The sequence below is a fragment of the Electrona antarctica genome (genome assembly GCF_951216825.1).
Source record: "Electrona antarctica genome assembly, chromosome: 6".
Lineage (NCBI taxonomy): Eukaryota > Metazoa > Chordata > Actinopteri > Myctophiformes > Myctophidae > Electrona > Electrona antarctica.
The window spans coordinates 14,876,617-14,895,216 of NC_136811.1; the positions used below are offsets into that span (position 1 = coordinate 14,876,617).

The window sequence follows — 18,600 nt, forward strand, 5'->3', positions numbered from 1 at the left end:
CTAAAATATGTTGTATAGCATATCTTTAGTGCTTCCGGTGCTTGAAGTGCATTTACTAAACAAGTAACAAGTAAATAGTCAATCTTTTGTATTCACTTCAGCGCATCTTGCGTGAAAGCCAGTCCACATCAATGCAACTCCTTGCAACATACAACAAGTTGCATTGGTGCGATCTGGCCTTCAGATCCCCATTCTGGGGGGGAATGTTTACACCAAATCTCTTTGCCAATAATATCCAATAATTATATATAAAATAATCTATAATTCTTTGGCAGAGTGAAAAAAGAGCATACAGAGTACAATACAACGTATTAAGTATAGAGGGGGCTTAACCCATTTTGGGGGCGGGAACCCCTTTTGGTGTTAGCATTATGTTATGCTTTAGCTATTGAAAAATAGCAGATCTACAAGCTCATAGCGCGCCACCGAGTGGCGCGCTACGAGCTTGTAGGTCTGCTATTTTTGAAAAATCGAAGAACGACTGACATAGAAACATAGCCTTTTCAGAAAACTGTCATTTTCAAACAGACATTTTTAGAATCCGATCTCAGGTCAAAATGGGTTAAAGTGGTTAAAAGGTATTGGCACACGGCCGTCCAGGCAGGGACCTACCGCTGAGCCTCAGCCAGTTTCTCCAGCCGGTATCTCTCGGCGTCGGCTGGCTTCTTCACCTTGGCCTCCAGCTCCTTCTCCTTGCGGGTGATCTCCTGCTCCTGCAGCATGATCTGCTGGCTGCGCTCCACCACCTGAATCTGCATCTTCTCCTCCTCGATGCGCTGCTTGGTCTTAGCCACCTGGTGGAGGGAGAGGAGGTTCAACATTACATGGTCTTAGCCACCTGGTGGAGGGAGAGGAGGTTTAACATTACATGGTCTTAGCCACCTGGTGGAGGGAGAGGAGGTTTAACATTACATGGTCTTAGCCACCTGGTGGAGGGAGAGGAGGTTCAACATTACATGGTCTTAGCCACCTGGTGGAGGGAGAGGAGGTTTAACATTACATGGTCTTAGCCACCTGGTGGAGGGAGAGGAGGTTCAACATTACATGGTCTTAGCCACCTGGTGGAGGGAGAGGAGGTTTAACATTACATGGTCTTAGCCACCTGGTGGAGGGAGAGGAGGTTCAACATTACATGGCCTGGAAACTGCAATTAAAGAGGTGTCACAGAGTGAGTTTTAGGGCAGATTCACACTGAGTCTGTGTGATTCAAACTGTTCACGAATATGATTGCCTGGTCCCCACTGGCCATGATTCATATTGGCCTTGATTCTTCCGCACCCGAGTACACTTCAATCGGTCCCGAGACTACCTCCTTGCGGTCCCGAGACTACCTCCATGCGGTCCCGAGACTACCTCCATGCGGTCCCGAGACTAACTCCATGCGGTCCCGGGAACAGTTGGGTGATCTACTCTGGGGAACGGTACGCAGCACTCGCACTACTACAACATCTGCCAAGTGGCCCCGAGTGTGCACCCGGGACCATAGTGTGTTTCTGCCCTTAGAGCAAGCTGGTACAGCCCCCGTACCTATCCTACTGGAGACATGTGTTGCATTGTCCTTTCCCTTTCTTTTCCTGTCTCACTAACATCCTATCTAAAGAAAATACTGTCTTTGAGAAAATGAATACACGTGTGACCTACAAATACATGGACACGGTATAGTACTGCACCTGGAGCTGGTAGGCCATCTCTGACTCAGCCTTCTTGGTGTTCACCTCCATGTCATATACTGCCTTCTTGAGCTCAAAGTCTCTCTGGGCCTTCGCCATCTCAATCTCGTTCTTGTACTGTGCAGACACCTTCTCCTGCATGGCATGAGCCTCCTGCACACAAGACAAGGCAAGGGGGAGGGGAGAGAAAATAGACAAATTTGAGCTTATACACATTTTGGACATGGGGTGTGGTGGGGGAAACAACCATTTATATGTTGTGATTTATTTGGTTTTCAGCCATATATCATCATGTATGATGTGGTATGTTCCATATGAATACACAACAGATGATAAGTAGGATAAGAGGGCAGTAACTGTACCCTGATGACAGCGTCTCGTTTGTACTGTGCCTCTCCGATCCTGGCATCCTTCTGTACCTGGGCTGTCCTGGCCTTACCCAGAGAGTGCAGGTAGTCCTGGGAGATGGACGAGAGAGAGAAGGGCCATATTAGAGAGAGACAAAATGTCCATATTAGAGAGAGAGAGAGGGGGGGTGGAGAGGATGAGAGAGACAAGAGAGCGAGAGACAGAGAGAGAGCAAGAGACATTAGTGTAACAGAGACCATTGGTACAGAACATCTTAAGCCAATTAGTCACTACTGGGGATACTGACATCAGCCATCTAATGTACCACACTGGTAATAACGGACATTACAATAAAAGGAGGAAGCAGCACTCTCTGAAAGCTCTCATTTCCAGTAGGTACAGTATGTCTGCATGAAGACACAGACACACACACACTGGCTGAAAGGAGATAGGCAAAGTGTGGCTTCCGTTCATATTTCTGACATCACGTTTGATAGTGATTTTGATTCCCAACATACACGGGTTTGATCGGTCCAGTGGTTTATCTCCTGACACACGCACAGGCGCACACCCCCCTAGATGGCTCGCCCCCTGGGAGTAGGAGCCACACTATCAAATGAAAAGTGATGGGATAGGTCTCATCGATGATCCGTAAACGATGGTAATGGAGAAAACAATATGGTGGCATTTAACCCATTCTAGGCGGGAACCCGTTTTGGTGTTTTAAGCATTATGTCACACTATAGCTATTGAAAAATAGCAGATCTACAAGCTCACAGCGCGGCACTCGCTTGTAGGTCTGCTATTTTTGAAAAATCGTGAAAATGTGGCACAACGCTTTGAATATATTCTTTCAGAGCGAACATTTTTAACTCAAATCTTTGCATATGGAGGGTCCCTGGAACTACATATTTTCAGATGGGGGTCGGCGGCCAATTTCATATAATTGGGTCCTTGACATGGAATATTGAGAACCACAAGAAACATGGATTCAGAAGACATTTTGTAGCTCAGGTCTAAATGGGTTAAGTGGGGCACATGTTGCTCCTCCTCTAGTCTACACCATTAACATCCATCTGTTTTGTTCATAAATCACCTTGTGTCAACCACGGAACCACCTCTCATTATAAGGACGTACCTGGTCATCATGGACGTCTTTGAGCGTGTAGCTGACCACTCCGATACCCATGTTCACCAGGTCAGAGGATGCCACCTTGAACACCTGCTCGGAGAACTTCTTACGATCCTGGTAGATCTCCTACACATGCGGACAGAGTAGACGCAAGTCAATATGACACTATTGCTGGGAAATATGTGGAGTTCTCCAATAGGATAGATCTACTTTAATGACATGTCATGAAAAAGTATAAACAGTAAACACGCTACTTTAAACTTGAACCTGTCCAGTGACAATGTGAGTATAATTACAACAGCTCTGACCTTGCTCACATTGTGATTGGTTGAGAGGAATTCTAAATATCTCCGGTTCAAACATTACAATCACTTTTACATTTGTTTTCAGTTCATTTTGCACTTATTGTCAAATTGTGTAATGAAGGATGTGTAGAGAAAATTGACATAATAGCAAATATCAATGTTTGACACGTAAACATGTCATATGGGAGAGCAGATCTTTAATTTAAGCTGCAAGTCATTCCACGTGGTTGGGGCACAGTTCTGTGTTTACATTTGGAACCTTTAGTGTGAGCCAGTGACTGGAGCGTGTCCTATATGTTATAGGATTCCAATCCAGCAGAGCTTTAATATACAACGGTAAAGTCGGTAACGGTAAATTGCTTTAAAAATAAATAGATACCAATGTTTATTCCGCCTGTCGGCCAAGGAAGGCCAGTCATATAGGACGCAGTGATGAGTTCTATAAGGTTCACCAGATATAAACCGCAGAGCAGAATGATAAACTGCAGCTTGAGGACAGAAGGAGCAGCTTTTCTATAGATGACATCTCCATAGTCCAATACAGAAAGAAAGACTGCTTCAATAACTCTTTTCCTACATGGAATTGGGAAACTAGCTCTGTTCCGGTAGAAAAAGCCATTTTTTTTAGATTGTCAATATGGTATTTAAATGTAAATTTGTCATCAAGCCATATTCCAAGGTACTTGTATTGAATTGTATGAAGTGTCTGGTGCTGGGACTCAGGAGTCAACCCACAGAGCCTAGTCCTTCAATGCGCCAGAAGCGTACCTCCCAGCCCTCGCAGAGTAGTTCTGGAGTAGTTCCAACGGATTGTGTGGCCCTGTCTTTCCCTAATGGGACTGATTGAGGGTAGCTACTGGGACATAAGGCGGGACTTGATCACCCCGGCTGGGTCGCCTGAGTGAGGGGTATGATGTTGGTAGACCCGAAACCCCGTTGACCTCAGGATACATCACTGAGGACACGTCCCAGGTGCATCCATGCAATGTATTTTTTTAGTTATAGTTCTTCTATTTATAGTGACTCATAGGAATAGACTATGTGACAACCAGGTATAGTCTGGTGACCACCGGAGAGACGGGTGACAGCCGGAATGTAGACGGCACCCGGGTGAGCAGTATGGGTTAGCGCCCCAGCCTGTGTCCTCCGTGAGGAGGAAGCCCAACAACCCTCGGTGAGGCCTTTAGGAGGGCCATGCAAGCAGCAAGCGGAGCCGCAGCACGATTGCCCTGCGGAACCATTGCCCACAACTCCTGAATTAAGTGTGTGTGTGTGTGTGTGTGTGTGTGTGTGTGTGTGTGTGTGTGTGTGTGTGTGTGTGTGTGTGAAAACTGTGCATCCATGCAATGTTTTTTTTTTTTTGTATTCAGCAACCCTTTCTATGTTTGATCCATTTGAAGTAGTGATATGTAAGTTGTTATAATCAATTCCCTTGGCCCTGTAGAATACCATGAAATTAGTTTTTCAAGTACAAATGTACTGTCTGTGTGTGTGTGTGTGTGTGTGTGTGTGTGTGTGTGTGTGTGTGTGTGTGTGTGTGTGTGTGTGTGTGTGTGTGTGTACACCTACCTCCACGGTCAAATGGGCAATGATGGCTCTCTGATGTCCCTCCAATGTCTCCAGGGCGATCGTGGCGATCTCTGCCTCAGACTTTCCCATGAACATCTGACAAGCTGTAGCCAACATGTCCTTGTTCTGTCCCTGGATCTTCACCTGAGAGTGCAAAGAGAAGATAGCTGAAAAACTCTCTCAAGTAGGGTCCTGCATTTTAGTGTTGTCCATGGTCATAACATGTGAGCTTGTAGAATAGATCATCTATTTTTGGTGACTTTTGTGTAAAAGGAAAGAAGGAGCAGGCCTAGTATAGAGCCCTGGGGGACCCCGGTCAACGAAGTATAGGGTTTTAGTTGCACTGTCCTCAAATCCTGTTGGAACAACCCTGCTCCTGGGTGCTGATCCACCAACAGAGAAACTACAGAGGCTAGAGTCTAGTCACTGGAAGGGGGTATCATGCACCCCCCGGAAATATACTTCTAATCAGTGTTTTCTTATTGGAAAAAATGTGCTGAAAATGATGAGCTATGATACAAAGTTGTCAAAATGTCCCACCTACCTCAAAACCACCTTTTTGGTATATGGCTCTGGCAAAATTGTGTAAAGGCAAATATTAATTCACTAAAATTACATAAATAGACATGGTAGTCTGAAATTGGTGATGGAGTATCTTGACACATAGGGGTAAGTAGCAGAACAGGATTTGGGAGGTTGCTACCATTATATTCTTCAATATGACCCACATCATCCTCAGAAACACCAAAAAATATGGTGTCCGCTTGACTAATAACAACAAAGAGGGTTATTTTCCAACACATTATGGTGAGTATCACTGCCTCACTTGTATATAGAAAACTTCTCATATCCCTAAGCTTCAATTTGAGCCCAAGATAACCTTTCTATCTTGTAAATTACTCTTTCTATCGCCAAAATTCTGAACTATACCTCAAATCGGTGAAAATTGTATATTCAGTCAGTATCAGCTATACATTTGGAATGAATGAAGTTGACCTGGCTCGTCTTCCTCCATGCTACTCTGCTCTGAAGAGAACCACGTGTTGCCTTATACAAGCGAGCTGATGAAGCTTTTTTGGAAAAAACAAAACCCTATGATGAAGGGCAGGGGTGGTTGAAACTAAAGAGTTTTTTAATCCAGTGTGTCCTGCGGTGCAGTCCTACCAACCTCACTGGTTGATCTCCTTGACACTGGCATGGATAAGAAGCCACCGAGATAGAGGAATTGATTTAATCGGCACTGATTTGTACACCAGCATGCCACGGGCACATGTGGTCACTTTAAGAATCATTTCACTGAGATCCTTGACCCTCAAAACATAGGTCTAGACATCTTATTTGTTCATTTAAGTGCAATATTGGCTGAGATATAGTGAAAATCGATTATTTTGATAATGGAGGCACTCATTTTCATAAAAATGGTAGATGGGACACTTTGCAAACTTTTAACATAGCTTATTCAAGTAAGAAATATTCCATGATGTGGAGTCAGTTCAAACTCAGTCATTCATTAATTTATTCCAAATGTATAGCTGATACTGACTGAATATACAATTTTCACCGATTTGAGGTAAAGTTCAGAATTCTGGCTACAGAAAGAGTAATTTACAAGATAGAAAGGTTATCTTGGGCTCAAATTGAAGCTTAGGGATATGAGAAGTTTTCTATATACAAGTGAGGCAGTGATACTCAGCATAATGTGTTGGAAAATAACCATCTTTGTTGTTATTAGTCAAGCGGACACCATATTTCTTTGTGTTTCTGAGGATGATGTGGGTCATATTGAAGAATATAATGGTAGCAACCTCCCAAATCCTGTTCTGCTACTTACCCCTATGTGTCAAGATACTCCATGACCAATTACAGACTACCATGTCTATTTATGTAATTTTAGTGAATTAATATTTGCCTTTACACAATTTAGCCAGAGCCATATACCAAAAAGGGGGTTTTGAGGTAGGTGGGACATTTTGACAACTTTTTATCATAGCTCATCATTTTCAGCACATTTTTTCCAATAAGAAAACACTGATTAGAAGTATATTTCCGGATACGCTGAGAGTGTGGGCCCAGTTCAGGAAAACTTATAATTATAGAGACCTCTCCCTGGTCAGTCCTGTTGCTTCCAACCACCTTTTTGTTCCATCAACGCAAGACATGACCTTTCAGAGTTGGCATGGAAAGGGCATCAAATGGTTTAAAGACCTGTTTATAGAGGGGAGCTTTGCATCCTTTGATCAAATTTCAAAGAAATATAGTCTACCTAGACCACACTTCTACAGATTTTTGCAGGCCCGACATTATGTGAGCTCTATACTACCTGACTTCCCTAATAAGCCTAATGCTAACCCTATTGATTAATTTCTGTCTTTTGACCCGACGATTAAGGGCGCCATTTCAATATTATATGATATCATTTCAAATTCGAGGCCAGCGCCCTTAGATAAGATAAAGGCTGACTGGGAACATGATCTGGGCCTCACACTGTCTGATGAAGTTTGGGATTCTATTTTTTCTTCTATACATAAGTCTTCTCTTTGTGCACGACATTGCTTAGTGCAGTTTAAAATAGTCCATAGAGCTCATATGTCTAAGGCTAGACTGGCTAGTATTTATCCTGACGTAACTCCTACCTGTGACAAGTGCAGGAGCGGTGATGCAACTTTGTTCCATCAGTATTGGATGTGTCCTAAATTACAACCATTTTGGGGGAATGTGTTCAATACTCTATCCAACATTCTACATCAAAATCTAGACCCAGATCCCTTAGTGGCTCTCCTTGGCACTGCTGGAAGGGATGACCTTCCTCTAACACGCATAGAGTGTCGTATGGTCGACTTTGCCTTGTTGCTCGCTAGGCGTGCCATTCTGTTCAAATGGAAGGATGCTGCCCCGCCCGTGCTCCGTCAGTGGCTTCGTGATATAATGTCCTGTCTCGAGTTGGAGATGTTAAGGTTTTCAATTGCCGGCTCTGAGAAAAAGTTTTACAAGACCTGGGGCCCGTTTATGACATTCTACCACAACACACAAACTGCATAGTGTGCCGTGCCTATGCCTCGGCCAACGCCAAACCACAACAGAAACAAAATCTGCTCTATGAAAAATCTGCTTTTTTTATTTTATTATATTTTTATTTTTTGTAATTATGTATGCATGTATTTTGTGTATGTGTGTATGTATATATATATATATATTTATTTTATTTCCTCCAGACTGTTCCGACTATCCTTGGGATTGTGGGTGGGGGGAGGGTGGGATAGGGGATTGAGTTTTATTTTTATATTTTATGTGTCTGTCTAATACTTGCCCCTGGGCTATTGTCGAAAAACCTGAATAAAAAGATTTTGAAAAGAAAGAAGTATATTTCCGGGGGGTGAATGATACCCCCTTCCAGTGACTGTACTGTAGTTAAACAAGCCTTGATAAGACTTCTTTCATGACTCAGTTTGTTTATTTTTAGCATTATAGGATATAAGACATGCGCAGTCAGGGACAGACAAAGCTGCTTTACAAAATAATAATAATAGGATTGAAGTATCGCAAGTGCATGCTGCACTGGAAGTCGTCTTCATAATGGCAAACATAGGGGCCTGAATTTTGGTGCAGGATTGTGCATAATTTAATTCATTATGTGCTCCTGCAAATCTAGCACATCTTGTAAATGCAGGAGATTCCTGTACACATTTACAGCGATGTTAATGGAGAACTGACTGGAAGAAGCGGACTGCTGTGTGCGCTGTGTGTCTCCTGAGCCATTCCGCTTTGTGCCTTTACAATGCTACAGCATATTTCAGAGAATGCCTTAAGTTGGAACAGAGTAACAAAATGCATTCTGAGACAAGTCGATGTAAGACAAAAGCCCCATTCAGATATTCAAGATCTGCAGGCAATGTGTCAGCCTATTTGATTTTGTTGTCACGAGTGGCAGCCGGCAATCTTGTTCCAGAATTTATGCCTGCTTGGGACCTAAAACATTCAGGGCAAAGTCTTTGCCGGCAGCGTCATGATATTGCTTTCATATTCTGAGTGCAACTTGTGTTCAATATGTATTCTTACATTAATGCAGAAGTGTTCAACAGTTGAACACTCCTCTATTCATGTAAATACTCACAAGTAACCCTAGCTGTGGTCCACAGCCCTAATGTAGTTGCTGCCGTTGTAATAGCTATGGAACTTTCAATGAATTACCCTCGCATGAAATGCAGACCAGCCTCTCGACTTCCGCTAAAATAAAAAGAACGTTTTCGCTACTCACCAATACAAAGACGGTTTTGGTCATTAGAAAGACTACTTTCCCCGGTGGATGCACTCTGAGCCCCTCACCACAGGTATAAAATTCACTTTTTTGCCAGAAAACAAATCCCTTTCTGGCCAAAAAGTGCAATTTATACATGTGGTGAGGGGCTCAGAGTGTGTCCACCGGGGAAAGTAGTCTTTCTAATGACCAAAACTGTCTTTGATTGGTGATGTACTGGTGAGTAGTGAAATCATTATTTGTAATTTTGCAGAAGTCGAGAGGCTGTGAGCTTTTCATACGAGCGCAGTAAGTCGAGAGTATCATACTTTAATTAAGAACTAGCGAGCTGACATTCCATGTTTGGATTTTAGGCTGCACAAGAAGCAGTCCACCTCTGTTAACGCCTGCATCCCTGTGATAATGAATGATGATCATATCACATTCTTATTCCTCAGCAGAAAACCATTAATTCTCCTATTTTTAAATGGATTACAAGTTACAGCAGGTCTGCCAGCCTGCAGATGGATGGATGCTATTGAATTCTCATCACCAAATGCCTCGTCTGGCATGCTTACAGTCATATCTCATGTGACTAGCAAGTACTGTACTTGACTATTGCGCCAAGAATTAGAACGGATCATACTTAAACAATAATCCTGATTATTATCAGAGAGAATAAGCTCATCATCACATTATTGGCTTCCACAGGATACCAATTTGATCAAATCAGGAGAACAAACTCATTAAAGAAGTGAACACTATCAAATTGAAGCAGATAAATGATATTTTCCACTGCAGTTCATGAGTTCTGCACCAGTTGCTGTGCAGTTTGTGAACATGTCGCATAAAAAGGATTCAATATATAATTTGGGATGCAATCAAAGCGGGATAATCAAACGTAACATGAATACATTTTCATCATTCATCTAATTGGCTCCATGATTTGTAACCCTTGTGTGTCATGTAGGCATACTAAGGCCTTACTTTTTATTTAGAGCCTAGAGGAAAGTGTTGCGGCGGGGGAGGGAGGCTTTGTCACATTCTACACACACACACACACACACAGACACACACACACACAAACTCAAGTGTTGCCTGGCTCGCCTCTGGGCCTCTCCACAGGGACATGTGATGTGCACTATGGGGGAGGGGTTGCTGTATATAAAACAGACACAGATACTTGTAGTCGGACAACGTATTCAAACCAGTGGACTAACTGCTCACAGGCTCATTTCTCTTACTGGCCCAGCTTCTCAACTGAAGATATTCATTTACAGCTGCAATGTTAATCAGGCAGCTAATAATTCACTTAGGCATTTAGCTGAGCCTCTTATCCAGAGCAACTTGCAACAAGTGCAAGTTGAGAATAAGATGAAATTCCAAGAGCAACATTGTAGACAAGTGAGATGTTACAGGCGTCAGCATCATGGGTTTCAGACATGTGATACTTCTAGAACGAGCATGTGTTGTGTTTGTGAAGATCCAATGACAATATGCAACAATGTTTGACCTAAATGTCAGGGAAGTATCATCTCTCAGGTGAGTGGGTGGATTTGGTCGTACCTGTGCGATGCCCGTAACGGAGATGGGCACTCCATGGCGGGTGTAGACTTTGTCACTCTTTACGTTCAGAGTCAGGGTGTTCAGAGTGATCCTGGGAAGCACACAAAGCCAAAGGAGAAGGTAAAGAGGAGAAATGGATTCAGAGCTATTCAACAGCTTCAATAGCTCATGCAAGCCAGTCTACATGACTAGACTGCCAATGAACACTGGACTATAGATTTTTCGTATATATTGTTTGTTGAGGCTTCTTTAAATAAGTAAATAGTGTCATCACCAAGTGTCATCACCAAACATAAAATTGGGTTGTGGTATGAAAAAAAGGTTTGAGATTCTCTTCATATATTTTGGGACTGCTCGAAAATACAGACATTTTGGAAAAACATCAAAGCAGAACTGGATGGATCCATAACATGCGTTTACTACTGACCATGTGCTACATAATGCATATTCTGTTGATGTTTGCAAGAAAAGGTATTGCTATCAATTGGATGAAGCCTAAAGTCAAATTCCAATAACCAAAATCTCAACCTAGTGGTATTCAGGCCACGTATTTAAAGACCTCCATGTAAGTTGTGTGAAGTTCACAAGATGGGTCACATATTTCACTTTAATAATAATAATAATGGATTTTATTTATAACGCACTTTACATTCGTTAGAATCTCAAAGTGCTACAGTGAGCAAATGCAAAAGAATACAAATAAAAACATAAGCAGCATTACACCATTAAAACCATCTAAGAAAAGGGAACACATCAATTTAAAACAAAAGGGCATGCTATAAAAACGCTTTGTTAAAAAGGAAAGTCTTAAGTCCTCTCTCAGGTGGGCGTTCCACAGTTCGGGGGCGGCCGAGCAGAAGGCCCGGTCGCCCATGGTGCGCAGGTTGGTCTTGACGGGTTTGAGGCGGTTTGTGTTTGAGGAGCGGAGGGAGCGGGTGGAGGGTTGGGGGGGTGACAAGTTCCTTGAGGTAGGAGGGAGCGTTGCCGTGGATGCACTTTAACACCACCATGGAGTCATCGAGTGTGAGTGAGCGAGTGGCCGAGATTTTGGGTATTGGAATTTGGCTTAAAGGCCCGAGCTTTACTCCAATTTTAGGTGGGAATGTTTTCACCCAAACAGTGGTTTAGTAGGTCCCCGCCTCCCTCTGGGCACCACTCCTCCCCCCAATGACATTGCCAGAGCGAGCCAGGGTGAAAGCGGTGACCGTGGTTAGTAAAAAACAGAGAAAAGTGCTGGGGTGAGCAGTGAGTTGCTTATCACTGCAGCTCAGTGACATCCCCGACCACCGCAGTGGTCACCTTATCACCTAAAACTGGAGTATGTGTGGGCCTTAACCCTCCTACATTGATTGATTGATTTATTAATTAATTAATGGAAGAGGTTCAGTACCTCTGAATCTGCTGAATACATGGAATGACAAACACTCTGCCACCAGCAATCATCAAGGGGGGAGAGCGGCCAAAGCCTGTATTGAGAGAGAGAGAAAGAAAAGGGAAACACATCACAAGACAAAATAAACCACTTTATTCCAAATCCCTATGTAGCACCTGTCCTGTCCCTGGTCCTGTCCCAGCACCTACTTAATCTTAATATTATTGTAGGAGCCATATCATTTGATTTCATATTTTTGACAAAATGTCACCCACTCGCCTTGGAAAATGGCACCATAGTTGGCACTCGCGCACACACACAACTAGAAATGCACTGTCGAGGTGCCAACTTGCGACACACACACACACACACACACACACACACACACACACACACACACACACACACACACACACACACACACACACACACACACACACACACACACACACACACACACACACACACACACACACACACACACACACACACACACACACACACACACACACACACACACACACACACACACACACACACACACACACACACACACACACACACACACACACACACACACACACACACACACACACACAACTTGTGCGCAAGCAGAGCGCGTAAGTACTAGTCTGCTACTAACTAATGTCTATTACAACTGCTGTTCTATATCCTTTAGACCCGTTATTGACCTTATACCAACCTTGAAACGTACCTTAGCTATGTCCACCGGCCAATAAGGGACCACCATTTTTACCCCGACATACATACAGTACATACCCAGCCGCTCACCAAACGTACCTTAGTTAAGTCATCAAGAATGGTGGTCCCTTATTGGCTGGTGGACAACACATACATACTTATTGGCCGGTGGACAACACCGACATACATACATACCCAGCCGATAACAGTACTTGCGCGCTTTGCTAGCGCAAGTAATGAAAGAAACTTTATCGAATTATTTGAAACTGGAACCTGCGCTTGTTTGTCTTGAAACACGTATTACTTGACAACATATTTTCGAATAATATATTTTTTTTTATCTGATATCCATGACTTATTTTTTTTTAGAAACTACAAGGATGGAACTATATTTTCTTTAGAGATAGAAGATTTTACCATACTTAAAAATACTACTTTTTTCCTCCAGAAGCAAGGTACGTAGCAAATAGCTCAATCTAATAATTCAATATGTGAGGCTAAGATTTGAAAGTTTGTAGGGGTCTACAGCACTAGCCTGGCTAATAAGCCAGACTCAAATCACACTGTCGTGTGGTATTTGAGTCTGGAGATGCTGTGTATGGATCTTGTTTCCTGGGGGGCGGGTTCAAACATTTTCTCTTTGACGCAATTGGTCAGAGCTACTGTCAGTCAAAGTTCTCAAGCATTGAACGTCACTGTACCAAAGCCCGCTCATATTGCATACCGTGTCCCGATTGGCCACACCAGGTCTCTGGTGTAGGAAATGGGCGTACAATTGAGCCTCTCCAGACCGTAATCCGCTGGCAGGCAATTTTGTTTTTGCCAACGGCTGATTCGGTCTGGTTTATTAGCCAGGCTACTACAGCACTTGCACGCTCTGCTTGCACACTAGTAGGCCATTTATGGCCTACTTGTGTGCAACAAGCAAGTAGGCACTCGACAGAGTGCAGTTCTAGTTTAGTTTATGTCTGGAGCCTGTTCTTGTTTAACCCATTCAGGGCGTGTGTTCAGCATTATGTTATACTTTAGCTATTAAAAAATAGCAGATCTACAAGCTCGTAGCGCGGAACTCGGTGCCGCGCTACGAGCTTGTAGACTGCTATTTTTTTTAAATCGTGAAAATGTGGCGCAAACGCAAATCTTTGAATATATATTCTTTCAGAGCAAATGTTTTTAACTCAAATCTTTGCTTCTGGGGGGTCCCTGGAACAACATCTGAGGCCAAATGCATATCAATTAATCAATCAATACTTTATTTCAGACCCAGGGAGATCCATATCACAGATAAAATACATACATCATACATACATGATTTTTGGGGTCCTTGACCCCCAAAAGGGGCTCAATGATGAACTGTTACTAAATGTCATGTTATAAGTTTGCATGTTTTTCAGTACTCTATAGTTGAGTGTCTCATCACCCTTAAGGGCCCCATTTGGCTCTACAAACCCCCCCCCCCCCCCCCCCCCCCCCCTAATTACTAATATGTCAAATATATAAGCACTTTAATTCAGAACTTCTTGCCTCGTTGAGTGAATTTGGTTTGTGTGTATATATATATATATATATATATATATATATATATATATATATATTCTATGTATTTTTCCACTCTCATTGTCTGTATGTCATGAGAGCAGGACCTAGTGACTTTTTGTCTCTTATTGTTGACTATGTTGATTTCCTAATGTATTTGTACAACCATTAGTCTTTTCTCGTATAATGATTTTTAGAATGTAACTGAAATGATGTAAAAGTTATTTGGGGTCCTTGTGCCTTTAAATGATGTCAGCAAATTGAGGATCATCACAAGCTGTACCTCTTCCTCTAATTAGACTGTCTATTGTGATTGGTTGATTATTTTTCAAATGTTTGTATATAAGTAACTCTGTCAAAATGTCCAATCAGTGTCCAATCAGCAGCAGCAGCTATCCCGCCTCTAGCTGCTGCTGATTGGCCAGGCCGTTTTGTGGCCGGGCATCAAGTCTGCCTGAGAGTTCCCAGATGGGAGCAGGAGGGGGAACCCAGTGTACTCTCTGCTGCCCCATCTGGCGGAGTCAGGTTAGAGGAAGGTCCCTAGTGACCGAAACGTTGCTTCATTAAATAAGCCAATACTCTTGTGCCGAGCAGATACACAGTGTGCGGGTGTACCTTATTGCTTTCTTTGGGGTCCTTGACATGAAATAGTTTGAGCACCACTGACAATAGTTTTTCAGGAAACTGTCATGATTTAGAAGAGATTTTATAGAATCTGTTCTCAGGTCTAAATGGGTTAATTTTGAAACTTTGACACGTTAACTCGCTCACAACTCCTGCCACAATCAAGCGGTTTGAATTCATCAAGCGTCATCAATCAACATCAACACACAGTGAGTAAAGCAAGACAGCCCAAGTCAAGTGTGAGTGTGTTGAACTACTCTGGCGTAGTAAAGGCAGAAAAAGCCCTCAAAAATATATTCGAATATCAATGAAAGGCCCTGCCCAACCATGTCCGGTGAAGCCTGACCTATGTCTTACTCAAATGTAATGACGACTTTGGCTCCTAATCGGGATTGGTTGCCTCGTCTCTAAGCAACGGCAAGCATGCCTCTCTAGCCTATGGCACTAGGCCTGATTGGCTCAGCAAACAACGGCATGAACAGAAATTAGTGTTGCGAGAGGCAGCCTTGCCTCTCGCAACACTAATTTCTTAGGTCAGTCCAGTACAGAATTGGTGACTGGAAAATGTCTAGGTTTACAGCAGAAAATGGCATTGTGCAATCTATGATGACATGCAAACACATGATGGTAAGTGATAATTAAATCACATGATGATACCAATACACCGCTCCACTGTATACACAACTGCTCATATCAAATATAGAGACATTGACTATTTATTTGGTCCAACAGCTTTTATCAGTTCTACAGCTTTTAGAAGGTTGACTGTTTAGTAAGCGGGTAAGTGGGATGGATTTCTTAACTTCCTGTACTGCCAAGGGGGAATTTCTCAGAACACCCTGGCGAGGCTAGCTGTCTCTGATGAATGACACTAGTGTACAAAATGGCACTTACCAGAAACAACCATGGCTTCATTGGGACCACAAGTGTAGAACATCTTGACTGTCTTCTGTCTAGGAACCGAAAAAGGAAGCAAGAGCTTACTCACCATACATATTGAAAAATCAATTTATGCTATTTGGATATATTTGGAAGTATACGGTATGTGGAATATTGTATGCATTTGTGCAGACTGAAGAGAAAGACTACAAGTGGAGTCAAAAGCATGTGCAATGGTGGTTTGCACTGTCATGCTATTTGAACGATAACTGCTTGGTGTGCTTTAGCGGCATTTGATTACATTATTAAAAATAACATATGAGGCCCGCTATCATTTAAATCCCCGAGGCGGCGGGCCCACCGCTGATTTGTTTCCATTTGGCCCATCCCTCGCCTCCTACAGACATATGTTAATGTCAATCATCATCCGAGCCACAAATGTAATTATCAGACTGTCCAGGCCTACACCAAACCGGCGGACCCCTCCCCACAACCCACGGACCAAAGCCCTGTCGTTTTGTGTCAGTTACGTCTTCAGTGTAACAGTGTCTTGAATGAAACGTTAACGGTCTACTACTGTAAACATCGCTTCTCATAATCTCATAATCACCAACAACAGAGTAAACCCTCACCAGGGTTTCAGGCGATAGAGGTCGCGCTACTATCTAGCATTAATACTCTTGGACTTATTTTTAAAAGGGAACATCAATAAATGTGAACAAGGGAATAAGTATAATGTATCAACTTGCTGCGTTAACGTTTTTCTGCTTAGCGACTGTGGGTTAGCATGCTAGCTAATAGTTAGCTAGGATGGGAGGGGACCACGGACTAATTAAATGTTTATGTTATTCTGGTTAGAACTAAGCAGTATGCTATTCAAATGAATTAAACCGTTTCACTTACCGATCCCTTCTGGACGAAGAATTGTTTTACGTCTTGCTTATCTGACGTATACCAGGTTGTAATAGGTTTAAAATTAGTATGTGTGTGTGTGTAGCTGGCTTCAGTTCAAGCAGTGCCAGGAAACAAGAATGAGAAAAATGTCTGAAGTGAAAACATACGCAAACCACGCCCACGGCCACGCCCAGTGTTCGTAAACGACCCCGCTATCTCCGCCCCTTTTCATGTCAAGGAAGGACCCCAAATTGATTATAGCCTACTGTGTATATATACTCAGTCTAAGGCAGTGGTTCCCAAACTTTTTCATGCCAAGGACCCCCAAATTGACACTAATGAGCCCACGGACCCCCCATTTGAAAAGATATGCCAGGGACCCCCAGTAGAGAAGAATTTTACGGCTCTAGCAGTGATTATCAACCAGTTTAATTTCAAGGACCCCCAGTTTGACATGCATTAGTCTACGGACCCCCATTTAATGGCATTTATATCTCTGGGACCCCAATTTATATTGTAAAATCACTGTTAATTTAACTCTGAGAGTGTACAAATGGAACCAAATGGACCCATTTGGTTCCATTTGTACACTCTCAGAGTTACAGACCCATAAGGGTCCATTTGGTTCCAAACTATCATTTACCTGGGTACCCCCTGGAACTCCCTCAAGGACCCCTGGGGGTCCCCGGACCCCACTTTGGGAACCACTGCTCTAAGGTATTAGCACGAAGCAGAGCAGACCCCCACCTGTAACATGGGGTATGGCTGGGTTAAAAATAAGGCCGGAACGCGGCCCCTCAAGGACGCCGGACACCACTTTGAGAACCACCACAAAATGAACGAAAATTGATCTACACATAATAGTTTACTGGCTATATTAGGCCTATGATGAACATTGAGCTTTTTGTTCTTTTCACAAATATTTAATTAAACCAATGCATTTCAGTTTCGCCTGATGCATAATTGCATGACTGTCTGTCATGTGTTTGTATTGTGTAACAGTATTAGTTAGTTTATTTATTTTGAATAGTCTTAGTCTAGTCTTTAGTCGACTAAATATCGAAATATTTGTAGTCTTTATGGGCTAGTCTTAGTCTGTAGGCCTAGTCGAATAAATGGTTGGTTTAATTGTGAAATAGTCACAGATTTATAGTTGTAATACAACTATATGTGCGACCCATCTCCTTGATCCTGATAGTTGTAATACAAAACATGTCAACATGTTCATTTTAGTATAAAACTAGAACTGCACTCTGTCGAGTGCCTACTTGCTTGTTGCACACAAGTAGGCCCTACTAGTGCGCAAGCAGAGCGCGCAAGTACTGTCGACCGCTACAAACTGTCAAATCTCAGCTTCTCTGTGAAAGAACGTATGAAATATTGAATTATTAGGTTTAGCTATTTGCTACGTACCTAGTTTTTGGAGGTAAAAAAGTAGTATTGGTAAGAGACGGCTTTCGATGGTGACGTGATGTCGATCAGTGTCAGGTGGATTAAAGGAAATGCCTATGTATATGTATATGTAATTTGTAAGTTGATTAGCGGTATACTGTGGTTACTTTGCGTATGCCCCATTTGATGCGTATGTATCGTAGCAGCATATGACGTCAGGGTATAACTGGTATAACTAGCTCTCAATGATGACGTAATAAAGATGTGGATTAATCGGCTTTCGATGGTGACGTATATGTCGATCAGTGTCGAGTGGATTAAGGTGAAAGGTGGTGAGAGGGGGCTGTTTCCCCGGTTGGACATAACGTGTGGAAGGA

The 18,600-nt window shown here is 42.8% G+C and overlaps 1 protein-coding gene across 4 annotated transcripts in view; it reads right to left on the bottom strand.

Annotated features, from left to right (window-relative positions):
* The window catches only part of flot1b (flotillin 1b), a 23,546-nt gene extending 6,548 nt beyond the window's left edge, over nt 1-16,998 (bottom strand). For 3 of the 4 annotated variants that reach the window (XM_079504318.1, XM_079504317.1, XM_079504315.1), the window contains exons 1-9: nt 16,841-16,998; nt 15,953-16,011; nt 12,215-12,290; nt 10,825-10,915; nt 5,025-5,168; nt 3,157-3,276; nt 2,033-2,128; nt 1,671-1,823; nt 613-794 (exon numbers count right to left, since the gene is read on the bottom strand). In XM_079504318.1, coding sequence (XP_079360444.1) covers nt 613-794; nt 1,671-1,823; nt 2,033-2,128; nt 3,157-3,276; nt 5,025-5,168; nt 10,825-10,915; nt 12,215-12,290; nt 15,953-15,995 — 905 coding nt within the window. In that variant the 5' untranslated portion in view covers nt 15,996-16,011; nt 16,841-16,998. The remainder of the gene's footprint in view (nt 1-612; nt 795-1,670; nt 1,824-2,032; nt 2,129-3,156; nt 3,277-5,024; nt 5,169-10,824; nt 10,916-12,214; nt 12,291-15,952; nt 16,012-16,840) is intronic. The other variant, XM_079504316.1, reaches the window with a different exon arrangement.
* Nucleotides 16,999-18,600: the final 1,602 nt, after the last annotated feature.